Source organism: Vespula pensylvanica, chromosome 10 (assembly GCF_014466175.1).
Source record: "Vespula pensylvanica isolate Volc-1 chromosome 10, ASM1446617v1, whole genome shotgun sequence".
Classification (NCBI taxonomy): domain Eukaryota; kingdom Metazoa; phylum Arthropoda; class Insecta; order Hymenoptera; family Vespidae; genus Vespula; species Vespula pensylvanica.
In genome coordinates, this window is record NC_057694.1 from 3,910,992 (window position 1) to 3,933,695 (window position 22,704).

At 27.3% G+C, this 22,704-nt stretch overlaps 5 protein-coding genes across 5 annotated transcripts; 2 read left to right on the plus strand and 3 right to left on the minus strand.

Moving 5' to 3' along the window:
* Nucleotides 1-2,803: 2,803 nt before the first annotated feature.
* LOC122632453 lies at nt 2,804-5,793 on the minus strand. Its single transcript, XM_043819231.1, has 4 exons — nt 5,350-5,793; nt 4,191-4,524; nt 3,765-3,932; nt 2,804-3,682 (listed from the first exon to the last, which is right to left on the minus strand). The coding sequence occupies exons 1-4, from the start codon at nt 5,712-5,714 to the stop codon at nt 3,473-3,475; spliced, it is 1,077 nt and encodes a 358-aa protein (XP_043675166.1). The 5' UTR covers nt 5,715-5,793; the 3' UTR covers nt 2,804-3,472.
* Nucleotides 5,794-6,663: 870 nt separating this feature from the next.
* Nucleotides 6,664-11,721, plus strand: LOC122632426 (probable ATP-dependent RNA helicase DHX34). The gene is made up of 15 exons (XM_043819179.1): nt 6,664-7,618; nt 7,694-7,860; nt 7,993-8,199; nt 8,283-8,415; nt 8,507-8,655; nt 8,739-8,971; nt 9,045-9,231; nt 9,340-9,534; nt 9,603-9,812; nt 9,912-10,280; nt 10,430-10,605; nt 10,713-10,823; nt 10,915-11,036; nt 11,096-11,351; nt 11,424-11,721. The coding sequence occupies exons 1-15, from the start codon at nt 6,871-6,873 to the stop codon at nt 11,710-11,712; spliced, it is 3,552 nt and encodes a 1,183-aa protein (XP_043675114.1). The 5' UTR covers nt 6,664-6,870; the 3' UTR covers nt 11,713-11,721.
* A 212-nt stretch (nt 11,722-11,933) lies between these two features.
* On the minus strand, nt 11,934-13,549 carry LOC122632221 (GPI mannosyltransferase 2). Its single transcript, XM_043818785.1, has one exon. The coding sequence runs from the start codon at nt 13,407-13,409 to the stop codon at nt 11,934-11,936; it is 1,476 nt and encodes a 491-aa protein (XP_043674720.1). The 5' UTR covers nt 13,410-13,549.
* Nucleotides 13,550-13,668: 119 nt separating this feature from the next.
* LOC122632224 (dual oxidase-like) lies at nt 13,669-22,544 on the plus strand. The gene is made up of 25 exons (XM_043818789.1): nt 13,669-13,859; nt 13,967-14,320; nt 14,475-14,647; nt 14,751-14,994; nt 16,147-16,374; nt 16,513-16,596; nt 16,899-16,990; nt 17,061-17,357; nt 17,436-17,608; nt 17,699-17,820; nt 17,892-18,107; nt 18,188-18,507; nt 18,584-18,835; nt 18,998-19,138; nt 19,203-19,378; nt 19,481-19,989; nt 20,096-20,326; nt 20,475-20,568; nt 20,710-20,920; nt 21,035-21,155; nt 21,245-21,474; nt 21,551-21,709; nt 21,769-21,924; nt 22,021-22,149; nt 22,253-22,544. The coding sequence occupies exons 1-25, from the start codon at nt 13,751-13,753 to the stop codon at nt 22,379-22,381; spliced, it is 4,950 nt and encodes a 1,649-aa protein (XP_043674724.1). The 5' UTR covers nt 13,669-13,750; the 3' UTR covers nt 22,382-22,544.
* Nucleotides 14,702-16,180, minus strand: LOC122632222 (pyruvate dehydrogenase E1 component subunit beta, mitochondrial-like). The gene has a single exon (XM_043818786.1). The coding sequence runs from the start codon at nt 16,109-16,111 to the stop codon at nt 15,026-15,028; it is 1,086 nt and encodes a 361-aa protein (XP_043674721.1). The 5' UTR covers nt 16,112-16,180; the 3' UTR covers nt 14,702-15,025.
* Nucleotides 22,545-22,704: the final 160 nt, after the last annotated feature.

Sequence of the window (22,704 nt, forward strand, 5' to 3'; positions counted from 1 at the left end):
TAGTCGGACCATAAAAATATCACTTTTTACCGAACAGAGGAATACTTTAACATTGTATACAGCCTTATATATTCACTTCGTGTTACTTGAATATAAAAGAAGCGATTAACAATGAAAATAATCTACGATAACTTTTAGAGAGTGAGTCTATTAACTATATTACAATTCTTTTACTCGATAAAAAAGAAAAACTATAATAATTATTCAAAATAAAATGAATTATAAGAGATTTTTATCGAAATAGAATTTGTTATTATTTTTATTATTAATTTTGTATAAAACTCTTTCTCCCTCTCTCTCTCTCTCTCCCTTACCCTCTCCCTCTCCCTCTCTCTAAACAACACATTTTACGCCATAAGCCAAATGATAACGCAATAATGGAATTATTCGCCGCAGTTAGCAACGTATTAACCTCCGTGAAATTAAAGCTTCTCACGTGTAATCACGTAATTTCCGCTTACTGAAATGGTACGATGATTATGCGAAAATGAGCATACGTATGCAGCATGGATTGGATTCCAACATGGATATAACAATATACAAGTACAAATAATTTTTTGTGCTTACTATTTGCAATACCAATTTAAAAACAGTAATTAATACCAACATTACAAATAAATACCAAAATTAATATATTTCTTTTAGTGAAGAATTTCAAAGAAAATTCTAATCCACTGTTCCTTTCTTTAAAATATTGTATTTCTATTGATCGGCCCCTGTATTGACCATCATCCTCGACCGCAACAAAGAGTAATATTATCGGAAAGTATGAAACTTAAGATTACTTTCTTTTGTATTCTATTCGAAACGAAAAGGCTTTTCAACGAAAATATTCTTGTCGATGTACTACTTTTCAAGAATCACTATATGTGTGTATATATATATGTATTTATTATATATATATATATATATATATATATATATATATAGGTTCATTATAAAAAATAAGTAGAAAAGAGCTCTTTATCTTATTAACAACTACCATTATCATTCTTACGAAATCGTAACCTTTTAAACACACTTTAATTTAATTTACATTGTATCTTAGTTCACATACTAAACGATTATCCCATCTCATTAACATCTAATCGGATAAGTTTTTTGTATAAATAAATATTATATCTCGATAAAAGTCATACTTCATCAAATACTTCTAACATAATCAAGAATGTTAAGAAAATTCTCATCTACGAATGTTATTATCAAAACAAGACTAAATTACACTACGCACGTTCTTAGAACAGCAATTGTTCTCTAATGGATTAAATTCGGTGGTGTAATTATTGCTGTGCCTCATTAAAAAAACAGAGCACTCATGAAAAGCCCGCTTAGCCTACTTTTTTCCATTTAGAAAATTGCACACTTCAAACAATATATACATATATATATGAACAACATATCTCAAAGGATATGAAGTACCTAACTAACGTTTTTCCCTTAATAGGATTCATTGTACGTGGAAAAAATTGAAATACATGAAGTGCATTATATACGACGTAAGACAAAAATGTTTCGTTAGTACTTATACAATCCTAGAAAAGTATAGCGACTTGATAAAGCTTTACTACGTTTCAAAAAAAAAAATTATTAAATTCATTGAAATTTCTTTCTATATTAATTTAATCATCTTTTCTTTTAATCTTTTAAAATTGATAAAATGAATAAAAAAAAAACATTTTCTCTACGTTTTAGACTTTTCCTCCTTCAACCTTAGACCTTCCTCTTCGAATTCTCTTTGTATGTAAACGTATTTTGTAATGAATTACATAACTACTTTAACATAGTACACACATAACAACTTTAACTACAGTAACAAAGGAAAAAGGTATTGTCATAGCACAATCAATAGTTAAGCGTGACCTTCATATTAAACCGATGGAGCGAATGTGGGTGTCTATTCATCAACTCTTTTTTTTATAATTGTTTGCACTGACAATAAGTCCAGACATAAATTTTTAAAGTATTAGTATTTTAATATTTAATCAAAATTTGATTGAAAAGATTTTGAAAATACGCGGAAATATGCAGCTATTCGCCCGGTAGTACTTACGTTACATGATTTATAATTATATTTCAATATATCGCAAGTAATACCGACCCAGATCTCACCACGTGGAGGTTGCTGCATGTAGAGATCCAAGGACTAATGTTTTTATTTTTTTTATACTAATATTACTACTACTATTACTACTACTACTACTACTACTACTACTACTACTACTACTACTACTACTACTACTACTGCTATTACTACTACTACTATTACTATTAAAAAATCAATGCAACGAGGTAAATGTAATTATTGAAGTTTGACCGTACAGAAAGAATGATTTTTTATATTTACTCGTTAGAATGCAAAAGGAAACTAAACCAATATCTATCAAAGTCTGTAAAAAGTTCGTTTTTATTAATATTACGTGCTCTTAACGATACCGAACTCAAAATTTAACTTTATTGAAATATTAAATTGAAATTATTTGATATTTAAATGTAATGTTCAAACGAATATACACTATTGTTTAAATATTAGTTTATTGTACTTCGTATACATTGTATATTGTTTAAATAATTATAAAATTATCACAAATATTAATTGTTTAATTGTAGACGTTTGGAAAGACAAAACTTCTATGTTTCCTCGTAAAAAAAGAAACAAAAAAGACCATCAAAGTAAATCGAACGTTTGCTTTTGTTGGAATCTACAACTCGAAGATCAAAATTTAACTGTACTTAAATTTCAAATTGAAATTACTTTATACTTTATACTTATTACGAGCTGTATAATGTTTAAACAAATGTAAACTGTTGTTTAAATATTAGTTTATTGTATTCCGTGTACATTATATATCGTTTAAACAATTATAAAATTATTCAAAAATTAAGTAGCATGAATAACTGAACACGAATTTGCTTATTTTTACCATAGAATTATCATTAAAATGCCAGAGTAAGTTACTGTGACTTCTCCATATAAGTATGTCAAAACGGGTTTCCTTGCGTTTTGAACGGATCAGAAAATTTGACCACTTTAGGCATACAAACAATGAAGAAATCGTCTACTTCACGGAAATAAAACACACGCCATTATATAGTTATATACCAGTACTGGAGGTAATAACTTTTTCTCTTTTGTCTCAAAGTTCAATGTGCATCACTCTACAAAACTTTTTTCACAAAAAAATGTAAAAAATAGCGTTTATGCCAACAGCGAGTTCACGCATAATTCTTGAACAATTTTAATGAACAAATTCTCTTTTTTTTTCAAAGAAAATAAAGTTTTCTCAAAAGTTCGAAAAACCGTGTCCTCGCTTGAACTTTCATTTTTAAAATGAGACGTTGTTCATTAAAATCGTTCATTAAAATCAACTAGGGTTGATGAACAGCCTTAAGTATCGTCAAGTTTCGTTTAAAAACATTTCTACAATCCCCGTTTAATCTCTGTTCAGCGAAATCTATTTAATTTTTATTCCGTTCAAGTGCTAATATAAGTATTCATAAGAAAAATAAGCAAAAATCCCGTCGTAGTTGAAAAAAATTGAAAAATACCAGCAGAACGGCGTGAACTTTTGTGCCATCTTGCTCTTTCTCGTGGCAAAACTTCACTGACCGTAACGTAAAGTAGCGTCCCTCCTGCTAATCCTTGCAAAATTGGTAGCAATACTTTAGACCATGATGCATTTTGCTGCGTAAAAATTTCCATTTAAAATTTCATTAAAATTTCTAATGATTTATTTAATTTCATCAAAAACATATGCATCACTTACCTCTGACGTAAACATACCAATTCCTATACCTATGACCGAACTAATGGCAAATACAAAACTCGCTACAGCAAGTTTGCACGTGGAACTACCCATACCCACTAATTCCAAACCCATACAAAATCCAACGATAAACTTATGAGATGCCACGGCCAGTAAGAAAAGCAGAATCTGTAATTAATTAAAAATAAGATTTTTATTATGCCGTTAAAAGTTACGAAATGCGATGCTTAATCGGACCAGCGATTCTATACGACAACTAAAAGCATAACCGATTTGTCAAAATTTAAAATCGAATCGGTTAACGGAACTAAACTTGAATCGTTTATGCAGAATATAACGATTATAAGAGAAAAAAGAAAAATTCCCCTTGATAAAAAACTTTAACAAATTTACATGAAAGTCAAAATTTAAAATAATCTTACGAACCTCAGCCGGCTTTTTTTGCAAACCAATAGCTAATCCCTCCAAGATCGAATGAATGGTGAGTGCTAGTAAAAGACCTGCAGGGCCCACCTTGGTATCCAAGCAAGGTTCCGTGTGAGAGCCGTGACATAAAAATGTCAGCTCCTCGTTGTAATAGGAGGCAGGCGCGTTTGGTGCGTATTGCATCGATCCATAATAATTTGATCTCCAGTTGGGATATTCATTATTCTCATGCAAATTCGATTGATACGCCATTGACATTTTAGTTTCATTCGGGCAAACTCTTCTCACGTTTTGGTTGTAACCAAACTGTTCAGAATGGGGGCGTCGATATTCTCTATAATCAAGATTCCATTTGGATAATTGCCCATTGATGCATCATTGTAGGGGATTCAGAGTAAACATTGTCTTATCGCAATGCTATCAATTACTTTGAAAGCTTTTCTCAAATAATAAGAGATAAGAGAAATAGTATTACAAAATTAAAAACGTAAAATAAAAGATCCTAAATGTTTTTCCCTTCGAAAATAAAATCATTAAAATCTTTTTGAGTTAACGTGTACTCTGGTCGATACTATTTTCGTTTCGTTTCGTTTCATTTCGTTTCGTTTCGTTTCGTTTAGCAAACATGACAGCTTTTTTAACACCACAAAGGCCGATCAACCGAGCGCATGCGCATCTTAAGACACTCGATAATGCGTTTATCTTTTAAACGAATTTTCCGAACAATTTGATGCTTCAAAGTCGACCAAATATAGCGACCAACAGAATCGATTACGCTAAAGATAAAAGATACCGCTGTGCTCGAGACACGAATGTATTTTTCTCAACATCACTTCTATTTTTATCGTCGGATGTGCTAAACCCGAGCTATCGATCTTCGGTTCGTTTGTATGTATATCAATTTATTAACACAAACCATTTGCGGTTTGAAAAGATAACGTGAATAAGAATAAAACACAACGCGGAACAAGAAAATATAAATGAAAAGAAAATGTAAACCTATTATAAAACAACATTTATCCTGTTTACTTACTAACACATCAAGACTTATAATACATAAGTGCATCTCGATTGAAAAAATAATTAGAATTGAAAGCCTCATAATTTGCAAAAGATATACAATTTGATATGATAAAGATGTTCATCTTCGTATACCTACCCACGATCTTGGAAGTTTCTGTTTCTGCTTCCGTGTTCATGATCGTGCGAGTTCGTGGAGTGATCGATATCGCTACCCCAAAAATAATGAACACATTCGTCAACGAAATAGAGTAAAAGAAATCCGCAAGAAATGACGAGTTCTCCGTATTTCGGTAGGGACTCTCTTACTTCTGGCAGCATGTGAAGTATCGAGGTAGCTAATAAGACTCCTCCACCGAAACAAAGTATACAGGAGAGAAATAACTTCTGTTGGAAATCTCGTACACGTGAAACGAAACACGCTGGCGCAATACTCACGACAAAACTCCCGATGCCGATGGTGAGTATTGACGCAATTTTCACTTGTGTCGCGGTCACGTACATTTCTTTTTTGTTCAAGTGCACCTTTAAGCGTCTCTTATAAACTGTACGCTATAATCAGAAGATTCTTCTTCGTCTACTTATTTGTCGTTAATCTACTGAACACGATAAGATCGATACTCGAAAGATATCGCAAAATAAAACGAAGAAAATAATCGTCTACATAAATCAATGTCCACTTTAATAGAAATGTACCATCCAAAAGGATTATTTATATGAACTTCGAATGTTGAAAATAATAGAACAGAACTTTCAATAAATTTTTCAAAACAAGTCAAACCAATTCTCTATAATTTATTCTTTTGTTAAATTTCCTATCGATGAATTAATATTACAGGTAATACATTTTTCAAAAGGAAATGATTCTTTATTTTCTCTTCGTATAGATAAATTATGATCATAATTCCTCTGTTTTCATCTGATTTTTGTTTCATTATTTTTTTAATTAATTAATTAAATGCAAACATTTAAAGACGGGAATTTAAACTCAGCTAAATACATTCGATTTGCAATTCAATCAATCTTACGTAAAGCAATATAATAATTATCCATTGATTTACAACTATTATTGAATTAATTTGTCATATTTAATATTTGCAATTAAAACGAATTTAATAATTATGTATTTGGTGAGCTTTAAAGAAAATAGAAGCTTTTAGTTCTAATTTCCGCTAATGTTAGCGCTATAATCCATTTCTGTTTGGTTATCGGTAATATAGAACGCGATACAAATATGATAAAAAGTTGAAGGTTATCGACAAGATTTTTTCTGGAATAATAACATCATAAAAATAGCTATGTCAAAGAACGAATGCATGTGTATTTTTTTTGGTATGTCATAAAAAATGATAAATGTATATAATTTAGATTAAATTCATAAAATACACTATATCATCAAAAACATTGATTGACATAAATGAAATCAACGTTAATAAGTCGTTTGTTAAATGATGCTAATATGTGCTTTTACCATCTATATTAAAATTCATAGATCATTTGTATTTACTCGATGTTATTGATACGGCAATCAGTTGTAGTCTGTATATACGACAGTAAAAATATTATTTGTAAATCGAGATATGTTATTCTTAACTGTGCCAATTAATTGTGTACTCTAACAGTTGTTTAATTAAAACAATCGTTTGATATAAAAGTTATCATGTCATCTCATCATGATGACTTTAATTATGTTTCTAAAAAAAAAAGATATAATAAAAGAGAAGATAATATTACTGAAAGTAAAAAACATAAATTCTTAAGTTCACACAGTTCGTTTAGTCATACGTCTTTGCAAAGAATTAAAAATGATGAAGAATATAAAGAAATGGATTCAACAAATCATGGCACTGAAGAACAATCGTATGAATATAAATCACAACACGATGTTAAAAGCTTTTCTTTTAGTAAACATATGAATGAATTAAATAAAGTATTTAGAGCCAATACAAACTTGATTCCTGATACAAATGACTTTTGGAAATTTGTTCATAAATATGAAATGGTGGAAAGAAGAATGAGCAATGCAAATGAGACAGAAAGAATCTGTGATTTGAATTCGCTTGGAGTACCAAAAATATATCATAAAACACACTGTATAAATTTCAAATTAAATTTAAGTTTTGGAGAGTTATTTGTCAGAGTTCCTGAAACTAAAGCATTAACAAAAGATCAATTATTGAAATTCAAATATATAATTAATTTATATTTAGATTTTAAACAAAAAGAAAAATTTACTAAATTAAAAAAACTTAGAGAAACACAGGCAAATCTGCCTGTTGCCCAGTATAAAAATGAAATTATTGAAACGATTAAACAAGAAAGAGTAGTTATTATAGCTGGTGATACCGGTTGTGGAAAGTCAACTCAAGTGCCCCAATATTTATATTCTGCTGGTTTTAATAAGATTGGTAAGATTTTTTATTTATATATTTCATATTTTTATCATATGTCATATCAAATAATCAATTGCTTTATTTTTACAGTTTGTACACAACCAAGGAGAATAGCATGTATATCTTTAGCAAAGCGTGTAGCTTTTGAAACATTGACTGAGAACTATAATGAAGTTGGTTATCAAATTCGCTTTGAAAAACAAAAAACTCAGGAAACAAAAATTACTTTTATTACAGAGGGTTTACTTTTAAGACAAGTAAAAATTATACTAATCTCAATAATAATATATTTAATATTTTTATGATATAACAAGAAAAAACAAAATACATTATAGCAAATTAATCATTTTTTTATATACTCATAAATTAGAAATTTATAAACTCTGTAGGTATCAGGTGAATCAGGATTATTACCCTATGATGTTGTAGTATTGGATGAAGTCCATGAACGTAATTTACATGGTGACTTCCTATTAGGTGTTATGAAATGTATTATACATCAAGAATCTAATATAAAGTTAATATTGATGTCTGCTACCATCAATATACAGTTGTTCAGTAATTACTTTGCAAAGGAGAATGCTAAAGTGATACAGGTTGAATAATATATATTTATAACATAAAGAAATAAGTAATACTTATTGTTTATTCATGTTATCTATTGGAGTCATTTATTTAGGTTCCTGGAAGATTATATCCCATTCAATTATTATTCCGACCTATTACTATAGAAGATATGAAATATAAGAACAATAGATTTAATCCCACTCCATATGTACAAATAATGCAAATGATTGATCACAAATATCCAGGCAAGTATACACATTTTATCTATAAAATTCTATATTTTATAATATAGTGTTAAATTAAATATGTTATAATAATTATTTAATTTACTTTCAGCTGACGAAAAAGGTGATTTATTAATATTTCTAAGTGGAATGAAAGAAATTACTGCAGTTGTAGATGCTGCCAAGGAATATAGTACAAAAAAGAATAATTGGATTGTTTTACCATTACATAGCTCACTCTCTCTTGCTGACCAAGATAAAGTATAAGACTGGATGACACTTTAAATAAATTTTATAATGTTAGCCATTAAAAGCATTCTAAAAATCTAATATATTTTTTTTAGGTATTTGACTATGCTCCAGATGAAGTGAGAAAATGTATTGTATCTACAAATATTGCTGAAACCTCTGTTACCATAGATGGAATTAGATTTGTAGTTGATAGTGGCAAAGTAAAAGAAATGAGTTATGATCCTTTATGTAAAATGGAACGCCTGAAGGAATTCTGGATCAGTAAGGCCAGTGCAGAACAAAGGAAAGGTCGTGCTGGTAGAACTGGACCTGGTGTATGCTACAGGTATGTTACAGTTTCTAAATAGTATAATAATAAATATACTTAAATTTTAGCAAAAGATTTTTATTATCTATAGGCTTTATTCTGAAGAAGAATACATAGCTCTTGAAGAATATTCAACTCCTGAGATACAACGTGTACCTTTAGATTCTTTACTATTACAAATGATTGCTATGGGATTACCAGATGCAAGAAAGTTTCCATTTATAGAACCTCCACCCTCGCAAAGCATAGAAAACTCAATATTGTCATTGAAAGAACATGTAAGTAATTAATTTATATAACTGTTAAGAATTCTTTTTTTTTATTGATTATAAATTTATCTATTATACATAATATATCACTTAATATATTTTCCTTTTCCATTTTAGAGAGCATTGACAAATGATGAAAAATTAACATCTATTGGGCTAACATTAGCACGTCTCCCAGTTGATATAAGAATAGGAAAAATGTTAATAATGGGTTCTATTTTTCATCAAGTTGAACCAGTATTATCACTTGCTGCTGCTTTAAGCATACAAACTCCTTTCACCAACAGAGCTTACAAAGATATAGAATGTGAGGTAAAAATTGTTAAGTAATTTTTAATTTCATTATAATTTTTCTTAATTATATTTAAAAATTGTTAAAGACATCTAGGAAAAAGTTAGAGTCTGACCACGGTGATCCTATAACATTATTAAATGCATTTAGAGAGTGGTTAGAAGTGAAACAACAAAGTATACACGAATCTAGAGGAAGTGGGTGTAACAGTAGAAAATGGTGCAGAAGAAGAGGCTTAGAGGAACAAAGATTTTATGAAATGATAAAATTACGTACACAATTTAAAGAATTACTGCAAGTAAGTTAAAATAATTATAAATATGCAACTTGTTTTATTCTTGTGTAATATATATTATATTAAATATTAATTGATAAAATTATTCATTACAATATACAGGACTGTGGTCTATTAAAAAGTTTAACAGAACCAAATTCTTCTATGACTAGTACCGAACGAGCAATACGACATGGTGAATTAAAACTTCTAAAATCACTGAAACAAACTTATAAACAAAGTGCACCCACAAAACGTAAACAATTGAAAATAGACACATTTAATATACAATTAGAAGATAATGATAATAATGATGATGAAATAGACATAAAAGATGTTGAATTTCGAATGAAAAATGACGCAACTCAAGTTCAAAATCTGTTAACAGCAGCTACTGCATGTAGTTATAAAGATCTGACAATGATAAAAATAATACTTTGTAGTGGTTTATATCCACAATTTGCATGTGCCGATGAATTTAATTATTGCAAGGTAAAAGATACTATTTTCCATAAATAGAATAATTAATGCAATTATATTATTATACTATATAAAAAAACTTAGAATAATAACATTTAAATACTTTTTGCAAATTAAAAATTTTGTTAATCATATTCTTATTTTATATTATAATTTTGTAGTCTACAAGTGAGCAGCTGTTTCACACAAAAACCAAGCCATATGTTGCATTACATCCAATGAGTTTCTTTGGTAATTATCCACAAGTTCTACAATTAGAAGAACATGATATAACATCAATACCAGGTTTTAAAAGCAAAACTCCTGTTAGTTCTAAACATCAATTATTAACATATTTGTAAGTATTTTAAAAATTTTTTTATGCTATTGTTTCCAGACAATATAAAAATATTAATTATGTAAATTATTTTATTTTCCTAACTATCTATTGTGTATTACTACCAGATCTCTACTGGAAACTACAAAACCTTATTTAGTAAACACACTTAAAATGCCTGCTGCACAAACATTATTATTATTTGCACAAGAAATTGATACTAACGCAACTTTTTCAATGTAAGTTCATAAAAAATTATTGTACAACAATACTATCAGTATACTGATAAATCTGTTACAAACTTAAAAGTGTATTTATTTAAAATTTTAGGATGGTATGCGATGCATGGCTATTATTAGAATTTCCTCTGCCTGATACTGGACAGACACTATTAATGAAATCTACTAAGTTACGTCACAAATGGGAATTTCTTTTAAATGAAAGACTAAAAGGTATAACTAAAAAAAACTGCAAAGAATAATCAGTTTATTAATTGGAATCTTATTTTTAGATTCAGGAACTCCAAATAATATGTTTAATATTAGCAAGATAGAACATGAACTTACTCAAGAATTAATTGACTATATGCATACAACAGTTCCATATGTAATAAAGCGACTTTTACCTGCTGATTTAAAAACAATATATGTTGGCAATGGCAATAATATTGTACATATTGATTCTAATCCTTTTAAATTTGATTTTAAACCTATATGTAATTCAGTGAAAGGAGGGATGTACTTAACTGATAATATTACATATAATTGGTAAGGAAAATTATAGAAATTTGATTAGTTATTTTGTTACAATGTAATGATATTCTTAATTTCTTAATATAGTATGAAGGAAACTGATTGGAGTGACAAAATAGCTATTAATATGTATGAAACTACCTGGACTTGTCAGCAATGCAATGTAGAAGCTATCTTTAATAGTATTGAAAAACTCCAACATCAAAGTACTTGTATGCAATCATCAGTAAAACAAACTACTGATAAAGTTGAAAACATAAAGTCGAAACCTAACAGTCAGGCTTATGATTGTCCTGAATGTTCAAAAACTTTTCATCTTACACCTATTGAAATATTGAAACATAAAAGACAACATATAAAGACAAATGTGTCATAAACAACTTAATATATTATTATTTAATTAAAACAAAACATCTAATATACTTTAATGCAATCGACATTATTAAATTCATTTATAATTGCGGTTGTAATAAATAACAAAAAATATACATTATATTATACATTTGTATATATACACATGTATATACACACACACACACACACACACACACACACATATATATATATATATATATATATATATATAAAGTTAAGTAGTTATGTCCATGGTAAAAAATTTACAAACATAAAACACCCTACGATTGTATATCCTAAAAAATAAAATAATACAAGCTTATCTCCTAAAGTACATTTTTGCTTAGATAAAAATATCTTCCATTTAGAAAATAAGTTTTCTTCATCCTTACATATTACATTCTCAAACTGTGGTACATAAGATAAAGATAATGCACAATACCAATATACAAGAGGACTTGCAGAACATAATAAACGTGTACTTACTTGAATATGTACAAAACAAATACAAAATACTGTTAAAAAAAGTCCATGTATTACAAATACAAACATCTCTGCCGGGTATTTCTTTTCTGATGTATTTTTTTCATATTTTATATCTATAAGACCCAAAGAAAAAAAGTGCATTTTGTGTTCTGAATAGAATTCTATAATACATTTTATCATTATGTATAATATTGGAAAAGCTAAAATAAAATTTGGAATCTGCTTTAATTTATAATAATTTAAAAAACTAACATTCCAGTATTTCTCTTGTACATAAGAGTAAGCTATGGGTATTTTTGCATGACACCATGTAGAAGTAGCATTATATTGTAATACTAAACTATTTTTTGTAGCATAATCTATAATATGAGTAGGTAATATCGGCGCATTTAATGTAATTTTACAAAATGTTACATAATTATATATTTGTAAAATAATAAATGGAAATAAAGTTAAAATTACTATAAAAAACAATAGAAACATACTTTGTATGAATCTTTTTTTTATAACTAAATTACATAATTTTATTACGGATATTTTGTCTTTAGAATTAATTTCTACTGTTAATCTATTAAATATAGTTTTAAATCTAAAATATATCAAAAATCCAACATTTATAATGCCATTTGATCTTACAAGAGTAGATAATCCCAAAGGAATAATTGTATATATATTATTCTTAATACTTTTTAACATGCTATAAAAAGTAAAATATGCAAACATTGATTCAGTATATGCAGCAGAAAAAAATATATTAGCTGGACTTATGCAATACAATATTGCTGCTTTATATGCTGTATTAGTATTTTTCAATACTATTTTACTAAGATCAAAAAAGATAGAAACTGATTTAACGAAACAAACATAATTAATTAATATTGCTGCAACAACTAAAGAGCTATGAACATTTAATACAAAAAATATCTTTCTTATTATTATTGCAGTAATTCGAATAGTTGCAGGATATAATGGATAAAAAGCAAGCATGTTTTCATATGTATATCCATATTTTGCTATATGTATAAAATATTCTCCATCCCATCTTATTAAACCATCAAATATAAATTTAATCATAATATCATAATTAGAAACATATTCATGAATATCTTGAGGGCTTCTAAAAGCATCTGCATTGTGATCAGGACATATAATATTAAAAAGGAATTGTAAGATTAATATTAATGCCCGAGAAATTATAGCAAACCAAAAAATTTTCTTTTTCACTCCATACATTGTTAAACGCCTATAATGGTCATAAAGCTTTGATTAGTATTAATTACTCTACATATTCACATATATAATATATAGAAAGTTTTATTATAAATTTATATTATATTCAAATTTCATGATCTTCTAAATACTTAAACTCTACATCACAAAATATATATTAAATGATTCATATCTTGTGGTTTCCTGCTTTCTTTTATCATATTCAAAAAGAATTAAAATAGATTATATACATAAATCATTCTTTCTAGTAACCATTATTGTCCCAGTTGCTGATTTTATAAAACTATAACAGAGAAAAATAAAATTGATGTTATAATTGCACAAAATATTATAAAAGAGAAAGCATGTGTTCACAATTATATTGGTTCATTTCAATTATCTATTTAATATTAATTAATGCAGAAAATGTAACTATAAGTCCTATTCTCACAACACCTAAACAGCAAATAATATGTAAGTAGGAATATTTAATTATTATTGCAATATAATACAAATACAAAATTTGAAAATATATCATTTTAAAATATTCATACTTTTTTTAATTATTTATTTTTATGCAGCTAGTATCAAAAAACCAAGCGATGACTATTTGGTTTCTAATAGACAGAATTTAATCAAATGGTTACTCACTGGATGTTGGGAATTAAATAAATATAAGTGTGAATCCATGTATCATGATCCAGGTTCGACTGAATATCCAGGGTATGATGGCTGGTACAACAATATTGGCCGGCCAGAAATTGGTGCAGTTGATACACCACTTTTAAGGAGATGGCCAGCAGCTTATAAAGATGGAGCATATAAACCTTCTGGTTTTAACAGACCAAATCCATTGAAAATAAGTAAAGAATTATTAAGTGGAGAAATTGGATCTGAATCTGTAAAAAAAAGAAATGTATTACAAGTATTTTTTGGTATGTGAATAAATCCTTTAACAATGATACACTTTAATTAAATACAGATATGAATATGATTATTAATTAATATATAAATCATATATTCAATCGTTTAAAATGATATATTTGCACACACACACACACACACACACACACACACACACACACACAGGTCAACAAGTTGTTGAAGAAATATTAGATGCACAAAGACCAGCATGTCCTCCAGAATATTTTAACATAAATATTACAATATTCAAAGACAAAACTAACCATACTGAAATGCCTATACTTCGTACACGTTATGACGAATCTACAGGGAATTCTCCAAATAATCCACGTCAACAGGTTTACTTATTTCAAACTTTTTTTAAAACAACTAAAAAATTATAACACGATAGATAATTTTTTAAATGTTATTTTATTTATATAATATTCTATTATTCTATAGCTCAATGAAATAACACCATATATAGATGGAGGATTAATTTATGGTACTTCTAAAGCATGGTCAAATATTTTAAGGACATATTCTAATGGAACTATTGACAAAAATGGTTTGCTTGCATCATCAAGTTCATATAAATATCCAGAAAATAACATAATTGGATTACCAATGGCAAATCCACCACCTCCAATCAATCATGATAAATATATTTCCCAACATTATACAGAGAAAGTCGATAGATACTTTAGTAAGTATAGCTTTACATATTATAAAAATACTCAAATTTTCAATCCACAAACTTTCTTAGCAAATTCAGCTATATGATGATCTTTTGGAGTACATTCATATTCAATTGGTTCTGAATAAGGCATTGGAACATCAATACCAGTACAACGAACTGCTGGTGCATCTAGTTCAAAGAAAACAGGATTTTCCATTACATTTGCAACAATCTCAGAACCTACTCCACACATAGGCCAACCTAATTCAACTGTCATTAATCTATGTGTTTTACTGATTGATTTAAAAATCATATCCCAATCAAGAGGTCTGAGAGAACGTAGATTGATAACTTCAGCATCAATTCCCTGTCCTGCTAAAATTTCGGCTGCTTGTATAGTATATACTGTTGCTTGACCATGAGTAATTAATGTAATATGCTTCCCAGATTTTTCAATTTTTGCTTTACCAATAGGTATAACAAAATCTTTGTCCAAAGCTTGATCAGATAGAGGAAATTCAAAATTATAGAGAACTTCACTTTCCAAGATTAAGACAGGATCAGGATCCCTTATAGCAGCTTTTAAACTACCTCTATGATCTTCAGAACTTGTAGGAGACATAACTTTTAAGCCAGGAACACTCATATACCAAGCTGCAAAACACTGTGAATGCTGAGCTGCCAATCCTTTAGCCCAACCATTTGGACCACGAAATACTATAGATACAGGATATCTTCCTGCAGTCATATAACAATATTTAGCAGCTCCATTTATTATTCGATCAATAGCTTGCATTGAAAAATTGAATGTCATAAATTCACAAATTGGTTTCAATCCTGCTATTGCAGCTCCAACAGCTATACCACAGAAACCTGCCTCAGATATTGGTGTATCAATCAATCTCTTATCTCCATACTTTTTCCAAAGCCCTCTAGTTACTTTATATGCTCCATCAAATTCTGCAACTTCTTCTCCAATAATAAATACTTTCTCATCTCGTGCTAATTCTTCATCAAGAGACGTATTTATTGCATCTCTTACACTCATTTTAGTAGCAGATCTAGAAGATCCTTTTTGTAAGAAATATGATGTCACAGACAGTAATGGTCGTCTCAAAAAATAAATGGTTAACATTGTAGACATATTTAATAATTTATATGCATAAATCTTTATTCCAGAATTAGGAAATCCAAGGGGTAATGAAAATCCGTTTCTTTTGACATTTGGAATAATTTGGTTTAGATGGCACAATCACATAGCAAGCTTTATAAAGAGTCAACATAAAGAGTGGACAGGTGAAAAAATTTACAATGAAGCTCGTAAATGGGTAATCGCAACACAACAGCATATAATTACCAATGAATGGTTACCTGAATGGCTAGGTGAAGAGCTTCCAGCATACAAAGGCAGGAATAAAAATACTAAGAATTAGTGTTAGATAGTATTACAAAAACATACACTGCAAAAAAAAAGGATAATTACCTTATATATTTTGAAATATAAGGACAAAATTTTTCTAAAATTTTATTATATATTTATTATAGGTTATAATCCTAATATTGATCCACAAATAGATCAATTCTTTCAAGCAGCTGCCTTTCGTTATGGTCACACTCTAGTACCAGCTGGTAAGTTCAAAAAATTGTATACATTATTTATAAAAAGAATTCTAAAATATGATCTAATATTCAAAAAAAAAATTAAAATATTTCATTCATGGCCTACTTAAAAAAAAAGTTGAAATTCTACTTAAAAAAATAAGTAGATATCTAATTTTATGAGTATACTCTATTTATGTACATGTCTAACTAAGAGATTCTTATACAATTATGTACTAAAAAAATGAAGAAAAGATTGAACAATTAATTACATACACTATAGATGCATTAAACATATAAACTACATTAATTACATATTTGCATCAAAATAGGTGTTTATTTACGAGATTATGCAAGAAATAATTGTAAATTAGAACTTAATGCACAAGCTATTAGAACATGCAACAATTACTGGATGTCACAGGTATTACTATAAAAAATCAATTTTGATTAGCATATTAGCATATATTAAATATATTAAAATTTTTTTCTAGAATTCTTTATTCCAAAACCAATCCAAATTAGATGATAGTTTAAATATAGATAAGCTAATAATGGGAATGGCTATCCAATTAAGTGAAAAAGAAGATCATAAAATAGTAGAAGATTTACAAGGTAATTTATTTGGACCTCTTGAATTTTCAAGAAGAGATTTAATGGCTCTTAATATACAAAGAGGCAGAGATCATGGATTACCTGATTATAATACTGCACGGGTTGCATATAATTTAGATAAAATTAAAGATATGGATCACTTTCAAAAATTGACCTTGCATCAGATTGATCCACAGGTATAATTCAAAAATTCTAAATCTTAATCTCCTTTCACATATTACTATATAATCTTGTATATATTATCAACATATTAGATAAAAAAATTATTTGAATTATACAATAATTCAGTTGATGATATTGATGTTTGGGTTGGTGGAATATTGGAAACTCGTGATAATCCTGGCGAATTATTTCGAGCAATTATCATTGATCAATTTGAGCGTATACGTACGGGAGATAGATTTTGGTATAAGAATTTAAACAACAGGTATGTAAAATTTTGTTTACATTACATTAAAGTATTTGTTGTCTTAATATTATGAAAACAAATAAAGTCCTTATACAAATTATTATTTAGATTATTTACATCAAATGAAATTAAAAGAATAGAAAATTTATCATTCTATGATATATTGATATCTGTAACTGAAATGGACCATGATGATATTCCAATAAATCCTTTTCAAATTCCTTCTGATGGTATGTTAACATTCAAATATATTATACCAATATAAAAATATAATTTTTCTTGATTTTTTTTTTTTTTCCAGAAAATTATATAAGCAAAACCTGTAGAGACATATTGAGAAAAGATTGTTGTAAATTAAAAGCAGAAGAAAACGTCTTAAAACAAAATTGTTATTGTGCTAAATCAGTTAATTCAAAGAATGTTGAAAAATGTACTGATTCAAAAACCTATGATTATTTTAACAATAGCAGAATATCCTATATAGCAACATTTATAGGATTAATTGGAATTTTTTGTGGTACATTATGAATATTATGAAAATGAGTTATACTATTTTCCATATGTTCTTATGTGTTCTAATAATAATTTTTAATATAGGAATTGTTGTATTGCTTCTTTATAAATTACATTTTAAGCAAAAGAAACAAATAGAATATGAATCCAAATGCCGTATGTCATATCTTATGAGAGAAAATACAATGCCTATATATACAGGTAAGATATTTATCAACTATTCTTTCATAATCCTATTCTATGTTAATAATCATGTTTTAACAGCTACTGAATGGCAAGGTCGGAAATTGGAAACAAAACTTGTAATTATTGTTCTCAATAAGAGAAAACAGCAACTTGAAGTAAAAAATCAATTTGGAAACATAATGAGAGCACTAGATTTTGCACATAATAATGCAGTAACAGTATTTATAATTACTATACATCTTCTTATTTAAATATTTCTTTTCTTGGTGTAGAAAAAATTTCTTTTATTTTCAGATATATATTCCACCTGACAGCAATTATACTATGATTAGAGTTCAACACAATTATGATTTAGTATTAAAATTTGATTCACACTACTTAAAAACTTCATTTTTCCAAGCTTTTGAACAATTTATACTAGATATCTCTATAAAATCTTTTGAAAAGAATAAAAATATTAATAGTGCAGAAATGTTAAAACAAGCTATTACAAAGAAAGATCGACAAAATAAATTGGAAAAATTCTTCCGTGTTGTCTTTGCACAAGTATAATTCTATAATGAATAATATGAATTACTTTATTATTTACTATTTAATATACATCTAATTATTATAAATCAAATTACTATAAATCAAATTACTATAAATCAAATTAAAAAATAAAAAATCTTGATTTTCTTACTTTTTCAATATTTATAACTGTTACAGGCATTTCATATAACACATATTGAAGATGAAATATTACAAATAGGTTCTAAAACTGCAAAAGAGGTGATCTATACAGAATTGACTATTACAGAATTTGCGGAAGCATTAAGTATGCGACCAGATGCAGAATTTATCAAAAAGGTAACAACTCATAAGGTATAATCAGTAAACAACATATTAATAACAACAATCGTATTTGTTTCAGATATTTAACTTGGTTGATAAAGATAAAAATGGTTTTATATCATTTCGTGAATTTGTTGATATGTTGGTAATATTCCTCAAAGGTACTGCAGAAGAAAAAATGAAATTTATGTTTGATATGTATGATATAAATGGCACAGGAAGACTTAACAAAATAGATTTTATGATCATGTTAAGGTAAATTTATGCTTCCTTTTTTCTCTCATTTTGCATGTGTATATGAATGCATGAATTAATAACTATATTAATGGCTATAGATAATGTTTGTTTTGTTATTAGATCTTTTTTAGAAACTGTTAATACAGATATAACGAATGATGAATTAGAAACACTAATCCATTCAATGATGAATCAAGTTAATTTGGCTTCAAAAGAAACTATTAATTTAATGGATTTTAAACATCTACTTAGTCAATTTAATGATAAACTTAATTATATTGAATTGGAATTCAATGTGAATTCTGATGGAAAAAAAAGAAAGTTACATGCAGGGATAGGAACTATCAAATCAACATTCATAGGAGAACTACAAAAGACGGTTGATAACTTATATACAGATCTAAATGATATAGAATTAAGAGTTAAAGGCAAAATTATAGTAAAAAATATGGATTGGAAAAGAAATACAGAGACAATTGATAATCAGAAAATTGTAGAAGAAACAAACAAATATACAGATAATTATTGGTATCCTATAATGAAATATCTTGCTAATAAACGATTACAAATATTTTGGATGTCTTTGTACACTACAATACTATTTTTAATATTTATAGAGCGTGTATATCGTAAGTATTTTTATTATTTTTATTCTTTCCAATATATGTAAATTGATATTTCAAAATTAAAATTATTTAAAGATAAAAATAGAATTAAAATCAAAATTGTTTGCAGATTATTCTATAGAACGAGAACATACAGGTTTAAGACAAATTTTAGGGTATGGTTTAGCACTTACAAGAGGAGCAGCATCAGCTATGATGTTTACATATTCAACACTTTTGATTATGATATGTCACAATATCAATACTGTACTAAGAGATACAATTTTACAATATTATATCCCTTTTGATTCTATGATTGAAATGCACAAATATATTGCATATTGGGCTCTAATATTTACTGGTATGGATTAAATTATTTTTAATTGAAAAATATAAGACAATAGAAATCTAATAATTATAATTGTAAATAATTTTTTTTTTTACATATTACATTCTTTATAAAGTTTAAATTCTTTAAATTTAATTGAGTAACATATGGTTCAATGTAGTACTACACATCATTGGACATGGTTTCAATTTCTATAACATCTCAACACAAACAGCTGATGATCTAACATGTTTGTTCCCGAACTATTTTCATGCGTATGTATTTTAATGTTCCATAATATATATCATAACACAGTGAATAATAATAGAATAATATTATCATAATATTAACATAACAAATAATATAACATATAATTGGTAAAAAATCATTATATGAAAATAATTATCTGTATTTAGGACTCATGAACTTCCAAAATTCCATTATTGGATGTGGCAAACAATTACAGGCATAACTGGTATATTGTTGACTATTCTGATTGGTATAATATTTTTATTTTCACTGCCTATTGTACGAAGAATGCTGTATAATCAGTTTACCTTTACACATTCTTTGTATCCAGTTTTTTATATCTTTATGATTCTGCACGGTACAGGAAGATTAGTTCAAGTATTTATCATTTCTATTATATAAAAAACATTACTTGCTTTTTTATGTAGAAAGTAGTATATATATATATATATAGACACACACATACATATGTATATATATGTTTAATAACAGGAGCCATATTTCCATTATTTTTTTTTGGGTCCATTTATATTATTTATCCTAGATAAGATTATTACAATGACAAGAAAAACAATAGAAATACCAATATTAAAAGCAAAAATTCTACCCTCAGGTAAGACTATAAAATTTGTAATGCAACAATTATATCTGTAAAAATGATTAATATAAGTATGTTTTTAAATGTTACAATATATAATATAGATGTAACATGCATAACTTTTGCAAAACCACCAAATTTTCAATACAAATGTGGACAATGGATAAGGATTGCATGTCCAGCATTAGGAACAAATGAATACCATCCCTTTACTCTTTCTTCAGCACCTCATGAAATTAATTTAACAACACATATTAGAGCAATTGGACCTTGGACTACAAATATCAGAAATAAATTAGATTTTTCTATATCTCTTAATAAAAAATTACCAAAGGTAAAAATAATGTATTTATAATTAATTTATCATCTTACAATTCATTTTGCAATATATATTCATTATTTTGGTACAGATTCATATTGATGGACCATATGGTGAAGCCCATCAAGATTGGAATAAATATCATGTAGCAATAATGGTAGGAGCTGGAATAGGTGTTACACCTTTTGCATCAATATTGAAAGATATAGTTTTTAAATGTAATCACAAGTTTGCTTTAGGTTGTCAAAAGGTAATATTATCTATATACTTATTTCATATTGGTAGTATTATAATGAATCACTTTTCTAGGTATATTTTATTTGGGTAACAAGAACACAAAAACAATTTGAATGGATGGTTGATATACTTAGAGAACTTGAAAAATGTGATATAAATAATTGTGTATCTGTACATATCTTTATTACACAATTCTATCAAAAATTTGATTTACGTACCATCTTATTGGTAAAATATATTTCTAAACTTGCTAACTTTTTATATAAGAGATATAATTACCCTTTATAGTATGACATATGGTAATTTTAATTTCATATTTTTTAGTATATATGTGAACGTCACTTTCAAAGAATATATAACAAGTCTCTTTTTACTGGTTTGATGGCAATCACCCATTTCGGGAGACCAAAATTTTCTCAGTTTTTTCAGTCAATTCAAAAATTGCATCCTAATGTAAGTATAATAAGCAAATTTTCAAGGTATTAAAAAGGTAGTAAAATTATCTTATATAGTATGTAAAATACATTATTATATTCGTTACAATTGTTTGTTTCAGGCTAATAAAATTGGTGTATTTAGTTGCGGTTCACCATCAATTGTTCATTCAATAGACATTGCTTGTAAAGCACTTAATTTAAGAGAAGATAATCGCACTTTGTTTCAACATAAATTTAAAAGTTTTTAAATCTTATCAATATATATATTGAGAGGTTTTATTACGATATAAATTCATATAAATTATCAATAATCAATGTAAAATGTATTGCTTCTCTTCTTACCTAGTTTGTATGATATAAATACAATCTATACAATTATATTTCATTAAAAATAAATATATCATATGAAAATTACCTGATAAATAAATTTCAGTAGCCATAGATGTGATCATTAAATATTTTCAACTTGTCCAAAAACTTTGATATAAATAATCATTGATAACCATTTATGTAATATACATAAATATCTTCGCTTTAATCACAGCAATAAAAATAATAATATATGTAGTAA